Source organism: Lactuca saligna, chromosome 1 (genome assembly GCF_052625555.1).
Source record: "Lactuca saligna cultivar CGN05327 chromosome 1, ASM5262555v1, whole genome shotgun sequence".
NCBI classification, from domain to species: Eukaryota; Viridiplantae; Streptophyta; class Magnoliopsida; order Asterales; family Asteraceae; genus Lactuca; species Lactuca saligna.
In genome coordinates this window covers 166,969,599-166,986,592 of record NC_136417.1, presented here as the reverse complement: position 1 = coordinate 166,986,592, position 16,994 = coordinate 166,969,599, and the positions used below count along the sequence as shown (strand labels likewise).

Genomic DNA, 16,994 nt, shown 5'->3' with positions numbered 1-16,994 from the left:
AATAGAAGTGAAAGCTTTATCGGGTGTCAAGACCTTGTAGGAGATTATGGTATGTATCTTTTTCTCATAACTAACTAAATTCCTTAATATCATTCATAAATCTACTCATTGCATATATTTTGGGATTATTTCTTTTAATAAACTCTTAATAATATTGTTGTAAAACTTAACAACTTCATGTAACCATTTTTTATATATTTTAATACAGATTCTATTAAATTGTTTGTTGTGGAGATTCCTTTATAAAGTAGAGGCCTCTTTCATTTTAAATCATCAATAGAACATTCAAAGCATATATATCTCTAAAAGTATCTTTGTCTTCTTGCTAAAAACAAACCAATGAAAGTATGTTGCTCTTTCTTGCATTTAATCCATCCTAGATAATGTAAAAACATGTAAGCCATGTTTACTTTATTAGCAACCCCATGAATTTAAAATAGATAAAGCTCTAGTGGATAAAGACATAAATACCCTTAAGATAGCATAGTCCAATAGGATTGACAGAAGATAGAGAGCATGTTACTCAATATAGTTATTATCTTATTTGAAACGAGTTTGGTAATTGATTATGCTTCCTTGGAGAGTTTTTTATCCTTTGTTTTTTTATTTATTAATTTTTTAAATTTATTCATCATCCGGAACTTTCTCCATAAGATTCATAGGAGCTTTTACGCCTTCGTTCATTATGTCCCGCCAATCGCCTGCGACAACTCCTTTTCGCATCATCAAATTCCATTAAGTCATGAAACCTGAAAAACACATCGGAATCAGTCATTCCATTCCATGATCATGTTTGGTTTCCATGTAGGAAATAGGAATGGAATAAGTTTTCGTATTATGCGTAAAGACATCAACACCCTTATACAACTTATCAGATTGAATATATATTAGGAAAGGTTTTCCATTAAGTCCAAACTTTTTGTTATTTTACAAATATTCACTCATGTACTTTTTCCTTCAATTTCCGTTTTTGTTGTCATTTTTTAAATAGTTTTTAAAAACACTTTTTTTTTTTTTTTTTTGTGGATAAAGTGGTTAAATAGACAAATGATGTCTTGGATAAAGTTACATATGAACAAAGATTTTGTCTTTTTTGTAGTGAATAAAACGTTTGAATAAGAGTAAATGACCATTATACCCTTCTCAAACGTTTCATTCTATTTAACGTATGTAACAAGTTTATACAATAAATTTGCAACATAATAAACATAGTAAGCTACTTTGAAACAAAAAAATGTGAGAAATCATCAAATTTAAACAATAAACTTCCTGGAATTCTATCGCTTGGACGTATGAACAAAGATTATATATTTTTTATAGTGAATAAAACGTTTGAATAAGAGTAAATGACCATTATACCCTTCTCAAACGTTCATTCTATTTAACATATTTAACAAGTTTATACAATAAATTTGCAACATATCAAACGTATTCAACCACTTTGAAACAAAAAATTACGAGAAATCAACAAATTTAAACAATAAAACTTCATGGAATTCTATAGATAAAAGCCAACTTCTCTCACTTAACCCATTAAGTCATTATAAATTTGTTAAGTCAAAAAGAAACAACCCTTTAAGTGCTTAACCCATTAAGTCCATTAAGTTAAAAAGAAAACAACACAACAACTCAAGAGTTTGTTTACCTGCTGCACTGTTGACAAAATCGTTGTTGAAGTCCACCAATAACAACAACCGGAGCCTTTGCATGAACTTCACATACTTTATGCCTCCGGTGATATGCTTTGGATCTTGTCATATCGGTTGTGCAGTTCGCCACCTGGCAAACCGGTTGTGTGGGCCCACCACTACCGGAACCCCTCTTTCCACCCATTGCCGTCGTCTTCCGCCCATCATCTACAAATGCCATGTCATCGTCCATTTCCCATTCTTCCATGATGTCGTTTGTGAACTTGTCATCCATATTGGATTTGGATTTTCTTCTTCTCATTATCTTGAAAGAGGGTATTTACTCTTTATATAGAGAGAACAAGAAAGTGAAGCTTTGGAATAGGAATAAGTGATTCCGAGGTTTGGATTCCATGTGGAGGAATAATTGATGGTAAGTCTCTCATTGTCTCTGCTCTAGAATAAATGTTTGCATTTTTCTTTCTTTTTTAAAAAGAATTATATCGACATCTTATTTTGTCGTATGAGCTTGTTTGTAGTGTAGCTCCATTTAAACAATGGTATATTTTAAATTTTATAAAGGAAATTTCAAGAAGTAGCAATGTACTTTTTCATTTATTTGTGTACTAAAGCATACTACTCCACTTCTTTCTATTACAAAGTTGTATTTAGAAAAAAAAAACGTTTATTGTTAAGGCACTCTACTTTAAAATAAAGGATGAAGTAGCAACGCATTTTTTCTTTTATTTGTGTACTAAAGTTATATTTAGAAAAAAAGCTACAATTGGTTTATATGATTTATGATAGTTTATTACTTGATTTATTTCTTCTACAACTTTTGAAAAATCAATTATAGCCTTGTACTTTAAATTCTCTCTTATACTAATGAAAAATTCCTTCATGTAAACTACATCAATGAGCTACTTTGTGTTTTAACTTTCTTAAAGTAATAACATATCCTATTTTCATAAAGGAAAAACTCAAGAAATAGTAAACTACTTTCATTTGGTTGTGTATTATACATTACTACTTTCAATTCTTTTTATTACAACACTATATTTAATATAAATTTCTTAGTAGTGGAAATGTGTTTGTATTTTGATGTGATTGCTATATTTGGGTAGAATAATTTGATGTTAAGTCTTTCACATTCATTGTCATAGAATAAATATCTTTATTATTCTCTTTTTTTTGAACTACATAAACATTTTTTTTGGCATATGAGCAATTTTTTATGTCTTCCACTATCTTCATACTAGAATAAATGTTTGTATTCCTTTTTCTTTTGGCATCCTTCTGTGACAAGTGAGCTAGTTTGTGTTTTAACTTTCTTTAAATAATACTATATTCTATTTTATTAATGGAAAAATTTAAGAAATGACAACGTAATTTTATATATGTATTATAACATTCTACTTTCATGTCATTTTATTACCACATTATACTTGCAAAGAAGTTTCTTATCAAGGCATTACACTTGAAAAAAACTTCCATATTATGGCATTGTAATTTCAGAATTTCCTATTTGGACCTTATACTTTGAATAACCTACCAATTGTTATTTTTTTTTTATTCAGATGGTTTTGCTATAATTCGATAGATTTTTTATATTTGCATTGTTGTAATGTAAAGTCTATTTCAAATTTTAGTGTGGTACATAAAAGGTGATTATAACCACAAGTATATTATATAAAGTTGGTGAAAAGAATATTTATTTGATTGTAAAATATAAAAGTGACTGGACCAATTTGCCCTTATTGAAAATGATATTATTGTCTCGACCTGTTAAAGGAAAGCTGTGTCACTTTTTCTTGGTTTTTGTTTTTTTTTGCTTAATTGATACATAAACTGAGAAATAACAGTTTTAACCTTTTACAAATTTGTCCTCATTTATACTTTCCTTCTATTTTCTCAAATTTCCCATCATTTTCTCAAATACTTTTAAACATTATTTATTTAACCATCATTTTTAATGGGGAAAAAACAAGCCACACACTGAAGCTTGTGCTCTTTTGTAATTTTTTTTTCTTTTATAGAGCAATAGTTAGTTTTAAAGTAGCTTCAAAACTATTCAGGATCATATGTGATTGAGAATGCAAGAAATAGCAACCTACTTTCTCCACATTGCTTTTATTCATCAACATCTTTACATCTTTTTTAGTTTTTTTTATTTATTTATCTATATATTATAGGGAGGGATTCTGATTTAGATATTGCTTGAAGGCATTGTGTATTGATTGATAGGCTTAAATTCCATCCTTTTTTTTTGTGGCTAACTTCTCTAAAGGAATATTTGTTCAGGGATAAATGCAAGAAATAGTAACGTAATTTCATTTATTTATGTTTGTTATAACATCCTACTTTCATTTTTCTATAACAAAATTGTACTTTGAAAAATCTACTTTTTTTTAGTAATACCATCCAATTACAAAGCAATTTTAACTGCTATAAATTGCTAAAGTGTAATGTCTTAATATGAAAAATAAATGGAAGTATAATGCTATAATGTCTTAATAAGAAAAATAAGGGAGTACCAAATGCTTAAGCATGCAGTTATGCTCTATAGTTATGGTTCCAAAATTTTGTGCATCTTGTTGGATTATTACATCTTTATATGCAAGTAAAAAAATTGAATCTGACTATTAAAATGAGCAGATAACATGTATCTTCATAATCTTTTACAAATGAGTAAATTACACGAATGGTCCCTATGGTTTGGGTCAATTTGTATGTTTGGTCCCTAACTTATTTTTTTAACTTGGAAGGTCCCTACAGTTTGTTTTTATTGCGCGTTTCGACCCTGTCTTAACTAAAAAGACTATTTTGCCCTTGATTTTTTAATTTATTTAAATAAGGTCGGGTTAGTAAGGTAAGGTAAGATGAGGTCGAAGTGGGATTGGGGATGTGTTTATTTAAATAAATTAAAAAATCAAGGGCAAAATAGTCTTTTTAGGAAAGACAAGGACCAAACGCGCAATAAAAACAAACAGTAGGGATCTTCCGAGTTAAAAAAATAAGTTAGGGATCAAACGTGCAAATTACCCCAAACCATAGGGACCATTCGTATAATTTACTCTTTAAAAATTGCATGACAAAGTAACTTCTTATGTTGATAGTTCATATGGTGCCGAATATACAAGGGTTAAATGTAACAAATAGCAATTTAATTTGATATGTTTGTGTATTATAGCATCCTACTAATTTCTTTCTACTAAAACATAAAACATGTAACTTCAATCTTTTTTCTAATTAAAGCTTAGTACTTTTTAAAATCTACACAATTATAAGATTGTAATTTTATTTTCGTTTCATATTATATAAAATTGCTTTGTATTTAAATGACATGTAATAAAATGAAATAAAAGTTGCATGCATGCACAAGAATCTAGAAAATTTAAAACATGAACCTCATTCTTTTGGAGGACAAGTTGACTTTAGAAATCAAAGACTCCATTTGGTCATGTGTTGGATTTTAATCCAATTACTATTCACTATTCTCTTTCTTTGCAAACAATCAAGGGATAAATGCAAGAAACAACAACATACTTTCTTTCATCATTTATTTCTATCAAAACATTGTAATTTTCAATTTTTTTTTTCTCATTAAGATATTGTGCATTTGAAATCTACCTAATTATAGCATTGCACTTTCAATTTTTTTTGAGCAAGACATTGCAGTTTGAAAGAAAATTGCTCTGTATTCCAATGACATTTGCTATAATTGGGTAGATTTTTCAAAGTATAAAATGAAAGTAAGATTTTATAAAAGTTGTATAGGATCGATGAAAAGCATGTAGTTTTAGCTCATTTTCTCTATGAAATGAGAGAGGAAAATAGCAGTGAAAGCTTCATCAGGTGTCAAGACCTTGTATGAGGTTATGATATGTGTCTTTTTCTCATAACCAACTAAATTCCTTAATGTCATTCATGATCTATTAACTTATTAGTTAGTTGTGTATTAAATCTACTAAATTCTTGGTTGTTGAGATTCCTTTATAAAGTAGAGGTTTCTTTCATTTTCAATCATTCAATAGAACATTCTTTAGTATATATTTCTAAAAGTAACTTTGTTTTCTTTCTAAAGAAACCATGTTTGAGTTTATATGTTTTTTTTAATCCACAAACCAATGAACGTTCATTGCTGTTTCTTGCATTTAACCCACACTAGATAATAAAAACATGTAAACCATGTTTCCTTTATTAACAATCCAGTATATCCTTTATTAACAATCCAGTGAATTTATACAACGCCGAAATACATAAAGCTCTAGTCGATAAAGACAAATACCCCTAATTTGTTAACATAGTCCAAAAGGAGGACCGAGAGAGAGAGAGAGAGAGAGAGAGAGAGAGAGAGAGAGAGAGAGAGAGAGAGAGAGAGAGAGAGAGAGAGAGAGAGAGAGAGAGAGAGAGAGAGCATGTTATTCAATATAGTTATTATCTTATGAGTAAATTACACGAATGGTCCCTATGGTTTGTGGTAATTTGTGTGCTTGGTCCCTAACTTATATTTTTAACTTGTAAAGTCCATATTATTTGTTTTTGTTATGCGTTTGGTCATTGTCTACCTAAAAAGACTACTATTTATATATGGAAAAATGATGCGGTAGGTAAGGTAATGTGATTGGGATGGAGTTGGAAGTGCGTTTATTTAAATAAATTAAAAAATCAAGAGCAAAATAGTTTTTGTAGGTAAGATAGGGACCAAGTGCGTAACAAAAACAAACAGTAGAGACATTCCGAGTTAAAAAAATAAGTTAGGGATCAAACACGCAAATTACCATAAACCATAGTGACTATTCGTGTAATTTACTCTTATCTTATTTGAAACGAGGTTGGTGATTTATTATGATTCCTTGGAGTGCTTTTTTTTTTTAAAAAAATTTATTATTTATTTATTTATCATCCGGAACTTTCCCCATACGATTCGTAGGAGCTTTTACGCCTTCGTTCATTATGTCCGGCCAATTGCCTGCGACAACTCCTTTTCGCATCATCAAATTCCGTTAGGTCATGAAACCTGAAATTTATATCGGAATCAGTCATTCCATTCCATTCCATCATCATGTTTGTAGGAATGGAATAAAGATTTTCGTATTATGCGTAAAGAAACGCTCATATACGACTTATATTAGTAGGGGTTTCCCATCAAGGCATTAAGTCCTAGCTTTTTTTTACAAATTTTCACTCATGTACTTTTTCTTTCAATTTCTCCGAGTTTGCTGTCATTTTTTCAAATATTATTTATAAATCATTTTTCTGGAGAAAATTAAATACAAATTTTTTATTATTTTTATTATTTTTTTTACAATGAAGCCTTGTGCGTGGATAAAGTTGCTGAATAGACAATGATATGTTTTGGATAAAGTTACGTATGAACAAATATTTTATCTTTTTCGTAGTGAATAAAATGTTTGAGTAAGAATAAATTATTGTTCTACCCTTCTCAACGTTTCATTCTATTTAACGTCTTTAACAAGTTTATACAATAAATTTGCTAACATATCAAACATATTAAACCACTTTAAAACAAAAAATTGCAAGAAATTAACAAAATTAAACAATAAATTTCATGGAATTCTATCGCTTGGATAAAGTTAAGTATGGACAAAGATTTTATGTGTTTTTTGTAGTAAATAAAATGTTTGAATAACAGTAAATAACCATTATACCCTTCTCAACATTTCATTTTATTTAACATATTTAACAAGTTTATACAATAAATTTGCATATCAAATATATTTATAACCACTTTGAAACAAAAAATTGCGAGAAATCAACAAATTTAAACAACAAACTTCATGGAATTCTATTACTTGGGTAAAGTTACACATATATTTTTTGTAGTGAATAAAATGTTTGAGTAACAACAAATAACCGTTCTACCCTTCTCAATGTTTCATTCTATTTAATGTATTTAACAAGTTTATTCAATCAATTTGCATTAAAACACTTTGAAACAAAAAATTGCGAAAAATCAACAAATTTAAACTATAAACTTTGTGGAATTCTATTGCTTGGATAAAATTAGGTATGAACAAAGATTATTTATTCATTTATTTATTTTTGTGGTGAATAAAATGTTTGAATGAGAGCAAATAACCATTCTACCCTTCTCAACGTTTCATTCTATTTAACGTATTTAACAAGTTTATTCAATAAATTTAGTTAAACCACCTTGAAACAAAATATTGCGAGAAATCAACACATTTAAACTATAAACTTTGTGGAATTCTATCGCTTGGATAAATGAACAAAGATTTTATCTTTTATTTATTTATTATTTTATTATTTTTATTTTTGTAGTGAATAAAATGTTTGGATGAGAGCAAATAACCATTCTACCCTTCTCAAAGTTTCATTCTATTTAGTGTATTTAACAAGTTTATTCAATAAATTTGCAACATATCAAACATATTCAACCACTTTGAAACAAAAAATTGTGAGAAATTAACAAATTTAAACAATAAACTTCATGTAATTCTATCACTGGGATAAAGTTACGTACGAACAAATATTTTATATTTTTTGTAGTGAATAAAATGTTTAAATAAAAGTAAATAACCATTCTATCATTCTCAATGTTTATTGTATTTAATGTATTTCAGAAGTTTATACAATAAATTTGCAACATAATAAACAAATTAAAACACATTTAAACAAAAAATTGCGAGAAATCAACAAATTTAAACAACAAACCGGGGTGTCTGAATTACTAAAACCAGCTTCTCTACTCTCACTTAACCCATTAAGTCATTGTAAATTTATTAAGTAAAAAAGAAACAACCTTTTAAGTGCTTGGCCCAATAAGGCCATTAAGTAAAAAAGAAAACAACACAACACAACAAATTAAGAGTTAAGAGTTTGTTTACCTACTGCATTGCTGACAGAATCGCTGTTGACGTCCACCAATAACAACAATCGGAGCCTTTGCATGAGCCTCACATACTTTATGCCTCCGGTGATACGCTTTGGATCTTGTCATATCGGTTGTGCAATTTGCCACCCGGCAAACCAGTTGTGTGGGCCCACCACTTCCGGAACCCCTCTTTCCACCCATTGCCGCCTTCTTCTGCCCATCATCTACGAATGCCATGTCATCATCCATTTCCCATTCTTCCATGATGTCGTTAGTAAACTTGTCATCCATACTCGATTTGGATTTGGATTTTATTCTTATCATTTCCTTGAAAGAGGGTCTTTACTCTTTATATAGAGAACAAGAAAGTGAAGCTTTGGAATAGGAATAAGTGATTTCGATGTTCGAATTCCATGTGGAGGAATAACTGATTGTAAGTCTCTCATTATCTTTGCTCTAGAATAAATGTTTGTATTTTCCTTTCTTTTTTAAAAAGAATTATATCGACATCTTATTTTGTGGTATGAGCTTGTTTGTAGTGTAGCTCCATTTAAACAATAGTATATTTTAAATTTTTAAAGGAAATTTCAACAAGTAGCAATGTACCTTTATTTATTTGTGTACTAAAGCATACTACTCTACTTTTTTCTATTACAAAGTTGTATTTAGAAAAAAAAAAGTTTCTTGTTAAGGTACTCTGCTTTGAAATGAGCTATAGCATGATACTATTGATTTTTTCTTATTAAGACATTATATGTCTTATATTGTAGTGAAAATTTCTTTGTATTTTATGGACATTGCTACAATTGGTTTAATAATTTATGGTTTATATTATTATATCCTATTATCATATTGGAATAAAAATCAAGAAATAGCAACTTACTTTTAATTATTTGTGTATGATAGTTTACTACTTGATTTATTTCTATTACAACTTTTGAAAAATCAATTATAGTCTTGTACTTTAAATTCATTCTTATTTGGACATTATATTTTGAAAAACGTACATAAGTATAGTAAGGAAAATTCCTTCTTGTAAACTACATCAATGAGGTATTTTGTATTTTAACTTTCTATAAGTAATAACAAACCCTATTTTTGTAAAGGAAAAATGCATGAAATAGTTAACTACTTTTATTTGTTTGTGTATTATAGCATACTACTTTCAATTCTTTTTTTATTACAACACTGTATTTAATATAAATTTCTTAGTATATCTATATAGCAGTGGATGTGTGTTTGGATTTTGATGTGATTGCTATATTTGGGTAGAATAATTTGATGGTAAGATCATTGTCCTAGAATAAATATCTTTATTATTCTCTTTTTTTTTGAACTACATAAACATCCTTTTTTTGGCATATGAGTTATTTTTGTGTCTTCCACTATCTTCATACTAGAATAAATGTTTGTGTTCCTTTTTCTTTTGGCATCCTACTGAGACAAGTGAGCTAGTTTGTGTTTTAACTTCCTTTAAATAACACTATATTCTATCTTATTGATGGAAAATTCGAGAAATAGCAATGTACTTTCATATATGTATTATAATATTCTACTTTTTTTTTTCTTTTTATACCATATTGTACTTTCAAAGAGTTTCTTATCAAGACATTAAACTTTTAAAAAAACTACCATATTATGGCATTGTACTTTTCAAATTTCCTATTAGGATATTATACTTAAAAAAACCCTACCAATTGCTATAAAATTAGCTTTTTATTCGAATGGTTTTACTATAATTTCATAGTTTTTTAAATTTACAATGTTGTAATGTAAAATAAAAAGCAGGATGCTGTAATACACAAATCAATGAAAAATGCATTGCTAATTTTTTTTTCATATAACCATTTGATGTGAACGGATGTTATCAAGCACACCATAAAAGGTAATTAGCAGCAAAGGTATATTATAAGAAGTAGCTTAAAAATAGAATATTTATTTGATCATATAGAACATTAGAGTTAACAACTAACTCTACTACCAAAACTATTTATTTTACCATTGTACCTCATATTCTAACCCTTTTATGCCCATCGGAAAATATAAAAGTGACTAAACCAATTTGCTCTTACTGAAAATGATGTTATTGTCATGACCTGTTGAAAGGAAAACTATGTCACTTTTTCTTGCCATAAATTAGGACCAAACATGAGGTATCTATATATTCATTCCATTTCACTGGTGTTGAAAATTTTGTATATTTATTATCTTTAAATAAATTGAAATCCGTGTATTTAATTTATTTTTTATTTAAGTGACTTAATCTTCTATCTAAATATGAATGTTTTTTTTTACTTAATGCTGAAAGAAAGACTTGATATGTAAAATGAGAGAAATGACAGTTTTAATGTTTTACAAATTTGTCCTCATTTATATTTTCCTTACATTTTCTAAAAGTTTGCTATCAATTTATCAAATATTTCTAAACATTATTTATTTACATAACATTTTATTTAATGGGTAGATTTGTGTAACACAACAACCTATTACAACATTGTACTTTCAATCTAGTATTTTTATTATGAAGGGAATTATATTTTGGAAATCTACCCATTTATAGCATTGTGTCTTTAGTTTTTTTTCTTTTGTTTAATCAGGATGTTACACTTTGGAAAATATATCCAATTTTATCAATAAGGATTGCTTTGTTTATCGATGACATTGCAATAATTAGGTAGATTATTCGAAGTATGATGTAATATAATAAACAAATCATTGAAAGTAGGTTGCCATTTTTTTATAACAATATCCTTAGATTTCCCTAAACTAGTAGTCCAGTACTTTCAATTTTATTCTCATTAAGATATTGTCCATTTGAAAATCTACCCAATTATAGCATTATAAAAAAACTTCTTTGTATTCCAATGGTATTGCTATAATTGGGTAGATTTTTCATAGTATAAAATGAAACTAGGATTTTATAAAAGTTGTGTAGGATCAAAGAAAAGCATGTAGTTTTAGCTCATTTTTTTTATGAAATGAGAGGTGGAAATAGCAGTGAAAGCTTCATGAAGTGTCAAGACCTTGTATGAGATTATGATATGTATCTTTTTCTTTTAACCAACTAAATTCCTTAATGTCATTCATGATCTATTAACTTATTAGTTAGTTGTGTATTAAATCTAATTGTTGGTTGTTAAGATTCCTTTATAAAGTAGAGGTTTCTTTCATTTCCAATCATTCAATATAACATTCTTAACATATATCTCTAAAAGTAACTTTGTCTTCTTACTAAAGATACCATGTTTGATTTTAGATGTTTTCTTTTTAATTCACAAACCAATGAACGTGCGTTGCTGTTTCTTGCATTTAACCCACACCAGATAATAAAAACATGTAACCCATATTTATTAGCAATCCAGTGAATTTATACGTCAAAATACATAAAGCTCTAGTGGATAAAGACATAAATACCCTTAATTAGTTAACATCGTCCAAAAGAAGGACTGACAGAAGAGAGAGAGCATGTTACTAAACATATTTATTATCTTATTTGAAACGAGGTTGGTAATTGATTATGCTTCCTTGGAGAATTTTTGAAGAATCTCTTTTTTTATTATTTATTATTTATTAATTTATCATCCGGAACTTTCTCCATACGATTCGTAGGAGCTTTTACGCCTTCGTTCATTATGTCCAGCCAATCGCCTGCGACAACTCCTTTTCGCATCATCAAATTCCGTTAAGTCATGAAACCTGAAAACCATATTGGAATTAATCATTCCATTCCATTCATTCATCATGTTTGTATGAACGGAATAAGGATTTTTGTAGTGAATAAAATGTTTGAGTAACAGCAAATAACCGTTTCTACCCTTCTCGATGTTTCATTATATTTAATGTATTTAACAAGTTTATTCAATAAATTTGCATTAAAACACTTGGAAACAAAAAGTTGTGAGAAATCAACAAATTTAAACTATTGCTTGGAGAAAATTATGTATGAACAAAGATTATTTATATATTTATTTATTTTTGTGGTGAATAAAATGCTTGAATGAGAGCAAATAACTATTCTACCATTCTCAACGTTTCATTCTATTTAACGTATTTAACAAGCTTATTCAATAAATTTAGTTAAACCACTTTGAAACAAAAAATTGCAAGAAATCAACACATTTAAACTATAAACTTTGTGGAATTCTATCGCTTGGATAAAATTACGTATGAACAAAGATCTTATCTTATCTTTTTTTTTGTTAGTGAATAAAATGTTTGGATGAGAGCAAATAATCATTCTACCATTCTCAACGTTTCATTTTATTTAATGTATTTAACAACTTTATTTAATAAATTTGCAACATATCAAACATATTCAACCACTTTGAAATAAAAAATTGTGAGAAATTAACAAATTTAAACAATAAACTTCATGTATTTCTATCGCTTAAAGTTATGGATAAAGTTATGTACGAACAAATATTGTATCTTTTTTGTAGTGAATAAATGTTTGAATAATACTAAATAACCATTCCACCATTCTCAACGTTTCATTCTATTTAACATTTAACAAGTTTATTCAATAAATTTTGTTAAACCACTTTGAAACAAAAAATTACGAGAAATCAAAACATTTAAACTATAAACTTTGTGGAATTCTATCGCTTGGATAAAATTACGTATGAACAAAGATCTTATCTTTTTTTTTTATTTTTTATTTATTTTATTTTTGTTAGTGAATAAAATGTTTGGATGAGAGCAAATAATCATTCTACCCTTCTCAACTTTTCATTCTATTTAACATATTTAACAAATTTATTTAATAAATTTGCAACATATCAAACATATTCAACCACTTTGAAATAAAAATTGTTAGAAATCAACAAATTTAAACAATAAACTTCATGTATTTCTATCGCTTAAAGTTATGGATAAAGTTACGTATGAACAAAGATTTTATCTTTTTTTGTAGTGAATAAATGTTTGAATAATACTAAATAACCATTCCACCATTCTCAATGTTTCATTCTATTTAACGTATTTAACAAGTTTATTCAATAAAATTTTTTAAACCACTTTGAAACAAAAAATTGCGAGAAATCAACACATTTAAATTATAAACTTTGTGGCATTCTATCGCTTTGATAAAATTACGTATGAACAAGATTTTATCTATTTTTTTTTTTTGTAGTAAATAAAATGTTTGGATGAGAGCAAATAACCATTTTAGCCTTCTCAACGTTTCATTCTAGTTAACGTATTTAACAAGTTTATTCAATAAATTTGCAACATATCAAACATATTCAACCACTTTGAAACAAAAAATTGTGAGAAATCAACAAATTTAAACAATAAACTTCATGTATTTCTATCGCTTAAAGTTATGGATAAAGTTACGTATGAACAAAGATTTTATCTTTTTTGTAGTGAATAAATGTTTGAATAATAGTAAATAATCATTCCACCCTTCTCAACGTTTCATTCTATTTACGTATTTAACAATATTATTCAATAAATTTGCAACATATCAAAAATATTCAACCACTTTGAAACAAAAAGTTGCGAGAAATCAACAAATTTAAACAATAACCTTCATGTAATTCTATCACTCGGATAAAGTTACGTACGAACAAATATTTTATATTTTTTGTAGTGAATAAAATATTTAAATAAGTGTAAATAATCATTATATCCTTCTCAATGTTTCATTCTATTTAATGTATTTCACAAGTTTATACAATAATTTGCAGCATAATAAACGCATTAAAACACTTTTAAACAGAAAATTACGAGAAATCAACATATTTAAACAACAAACTGGAGTGTCTGAATTGGTAAAACGGGCTTTTCTCCTCTCACTTAACGCATTAAGTCATTGTAAATTTATTAAGTAAAAAAGAAACAACCCTTTAAGTGCTTATCCCATTAAGGCCATTAAGTAAAAAAGAAAACAACACAACACAACAAATTAAGAGTTAAAAGTTTGTTTACCTGCTGCATTGCTGACAAAATCGTTGTTGACGTCCACCAATAACAACAATCGGAGCCTTTGCATGAGCCTCACATACTTTATGCCTCCGGTGATACGCTTTGGATCTTGTCATATCGGTTGTGCAATTTGCCACCTGGCAAACCGGTTGTGTGGGCCCACCACTACCGGAACCCCTCTTTCCACCCATTGTCGCCTTCTTCCGCCCATCATCTATGAATGCCATGTCATCATCCATTTCCCATTCTTCCATGATGTCGTTAGTAAACTTGTCATCCATATTGGATTTGGATTTTCTTCTTACCATTTCCTTGAAAGAAGGCCTTTCCTCTTTATATAGAGAACAAGAAAGTGAAGCTTTGGAATAGGAATAAGTGATTCCGATGTTCGGATTCCATGTGAAGGAATAATTGATGGTAAGTCTCTCACTGTCTCTGCTCTAGAATAAATGTTTGCATTTTTCTTTCTTTTTTAAAAAGAATTATATCGACATCTTTTTTGTCGTTTAAGCTTGTTTGTAGTTTAGCTCCATTTAAACAACAATATATATATATATATATATATATATATATATATATATATATATATATATATATATATATATATATATATATTTATTTATTTGTACAGGAAAATTTCAAGAAGTAGCAATGTACTTTTGTTTGTTTGTGTACTAAAACATACTACACTTACTTCTTTCTATTACAAAGTTGTTTTTAGAAAAAAAACCATTCTTGTTAAGGCAATCTTCTTTGAAATTCCGCACAAAGTTATAACATGATACTATTGATTTTTTTCTTATTAGGACGTTATATGTCTGATATTGTAGTGAAATTTGCTTTGTATTTTATGAACATTGCTACAATTGGTTTAATGATTTATGGCTTATATTATTATATGCTATTATCATACTGGAATAAAAATCAAGAAATAGCAACTTACTTTTAATTATTTGTGTATGATAGTTTACTACTTGATTTATTTCTATTACAAATTTTGAAAAATCAATTATAGTCTTTTACATTACATTCTTTCTTATTAGGACATTATATTTGAAAAACGTACATAAATATATTAATGAAAATTCCTTCTTGTAAACTACATCAATCAACTATTTTGTGTTTTAAGTTTCGATAAGTAATAACAAACCCTATTTTCGTAAAGGAAAATTTCATGAAATAGTAAACTATTTTCATTTGTTTGTGTATTATTTCATACTACTTTCAATTCTTTTTTTATTACAACATTGTATTTAATATAATTTTCTTAGTATACCCATATAGTAGTGTAAGTGTGTTTGGATTTTGATGTGATTGCTATATTTGGGTAGAATAATTTGATGATAAGTCTTTCACTATCATTGTCCTAGAATAAATATCTTTATTATTCTCTTTTTTTTGAACTACATAAACATCCTTTTTTTGGCATATGAGCAATTTTTTTTTTGTCTTCCACTATCTTCATACTAGAATAAATGTTTGTATTCCTTTTTCTTTTGGCGTCCTATTGTGACAAGTGAGCTAGTTTGTGTTTTAACTTTCTTTAAATAATACTTTTTTCTATTTTATTGGTGGAAAAATTCAAGAAATGACAAGGTAATTTCATATATGTATTAAAACATTTTACTTTCATGTCATTTTATTACCACATTATACTTACAAAGAGTTTCTTATCAAGGCATTACACTTGAATTTTTTTTTTTCATATTATGGCATTGTAATGTCTAAATTTCCTGTTAAGACATTACACTTTAAAGAAACCTATCAATTGCTATAAAATTTGCTTTCTATTCAGATTGTTTTCCTATATTGTGATAGATTTTTCAATTTACAATGTTGTAATGTAAAAAAAAAAAAAAAAACAAAAATAGGATGTTGAAATATACAAATTAATAAAAGTACAATGGTAATTTTTTCATATAACCATTTGATGCAAATTGATGTTATAACCACACCATAAAAGGTAATTACAACCAAAGTTATATTATAAAAAGCAAATTAAAAAAGAGATTATTTATTTGATCATATAGAATATTAGAGTTAACAAATAACTCTACCACTAAAACTATTTAATTGACCATTGTATCTCATATTCCAACCTTTTTATGCCCATCGGAAAATATACAAGCGACTGGACCAATTTGCCCTGATTGAAAATGATGTTTTTGTCATGACCTTTTAAAAGGAAAAATTGTGTCACTTTTTATTGCCATAAATTAGGACCAAACGGGAGGTATCTATATATTCATTCCATTTCTCTGATGTTGAAAAATTTGTATATTTATTATCTTTACATAAATTGAAATCAATATTTATTTATTTATTTGTTATTATTTTATATTTACTTAATGTACTTAATCTGGTATCTAAATATGAAAGTTTTTAAAACTTACCGTTGAAAGAAAAACTAGTGAGAAAAATGATAGGTTTAACCTTTTACAAATTTGTCCTCATTTATATTTCCTTTCATTTCTCAAGTCTCTCATAATTTTCTCAAATATTTTTTATACATTATTTATTTACACAACATTTTATTTAATTGGAAAAAAAAAGGCCACAAAATGAATCTTGTGTCCTTT

General features: G+C 27.6%; 3 protein-coding genes across 3 annotated transcripts; all 3 read right to left on the bottom strand.

Moving 5' to 3' along the window:
* Window positions 1–381: 381 nt before the first annotated feature.
* LOC145045964 (squamosa promoter-binding protein 1-like) lies at window positions 382–1,981 on the bottom strand. The gene is made up of 2 exons (XM_078994255.1): window positions 1,646–1,981; window positions 382–749 (listed from the first exon to the last, which is right to left on the bottom strand). Exons 1-2 carry the CDS (start codon window positions 1,948–1,950, stop codon window positions 632–634), a joined length of 423 nt encoding a protein of 140 aa, XP_078850381.1. The 5' UTR covers window positions 1,951–1,981; the 3' UTR covers window positions 382–631.
* Window positions 1,982–5,790: 3,809 nt separating this feature from the next.
* On the bottom strand, window positions 5,791–8,826 carry LOC145045955 (squamosa promoter-binding protein 1-like). The gene is made up of 2 exons (XM_078994248.1): window positions 8,501–8,826; window positions 5,791–6,648 (listed from the first exon to the last, which is right to left on the bottom strand). Exons 1-2 carry the CDS (start codon window positions 8,809–8,811, stop codon window positions 6,531–6,533), a joined length of 429 nt encoding a protein of 142 aa, XP_078850374.1. The 5' UTR covers window positions 8,812–8,826; the 3' UTR covers window positions 5,791–6,530.
* Window positions 8,827–11,811: 2,985 nt separating this feature from the next.
* Window positions 11,812–14,721, bottom strand: LOC145045937 (squamosa promoter-binding protein 1-like). The gene is made up of 2 exons (XM_078994225.1): window positions 14,419–14,721; window positions 11,812–12,183 (listed from the first exon to the last, which is right to left on the bottom strand). Exons 1-2 carry the CDS (start codon window positions 14,694–14,696, stop codon window positions 12,066–12,068), a joined length of 396 nt encoding a protein of 131 aa, XP_078850351.1. The 5' UTR covers window positions 14,697–14,721; the 3' UTR covers window positions 11,812–12,065.
* Between the last annotated feature and the right edge of the window lie 2,273 nt (window positions 14,722–16,994).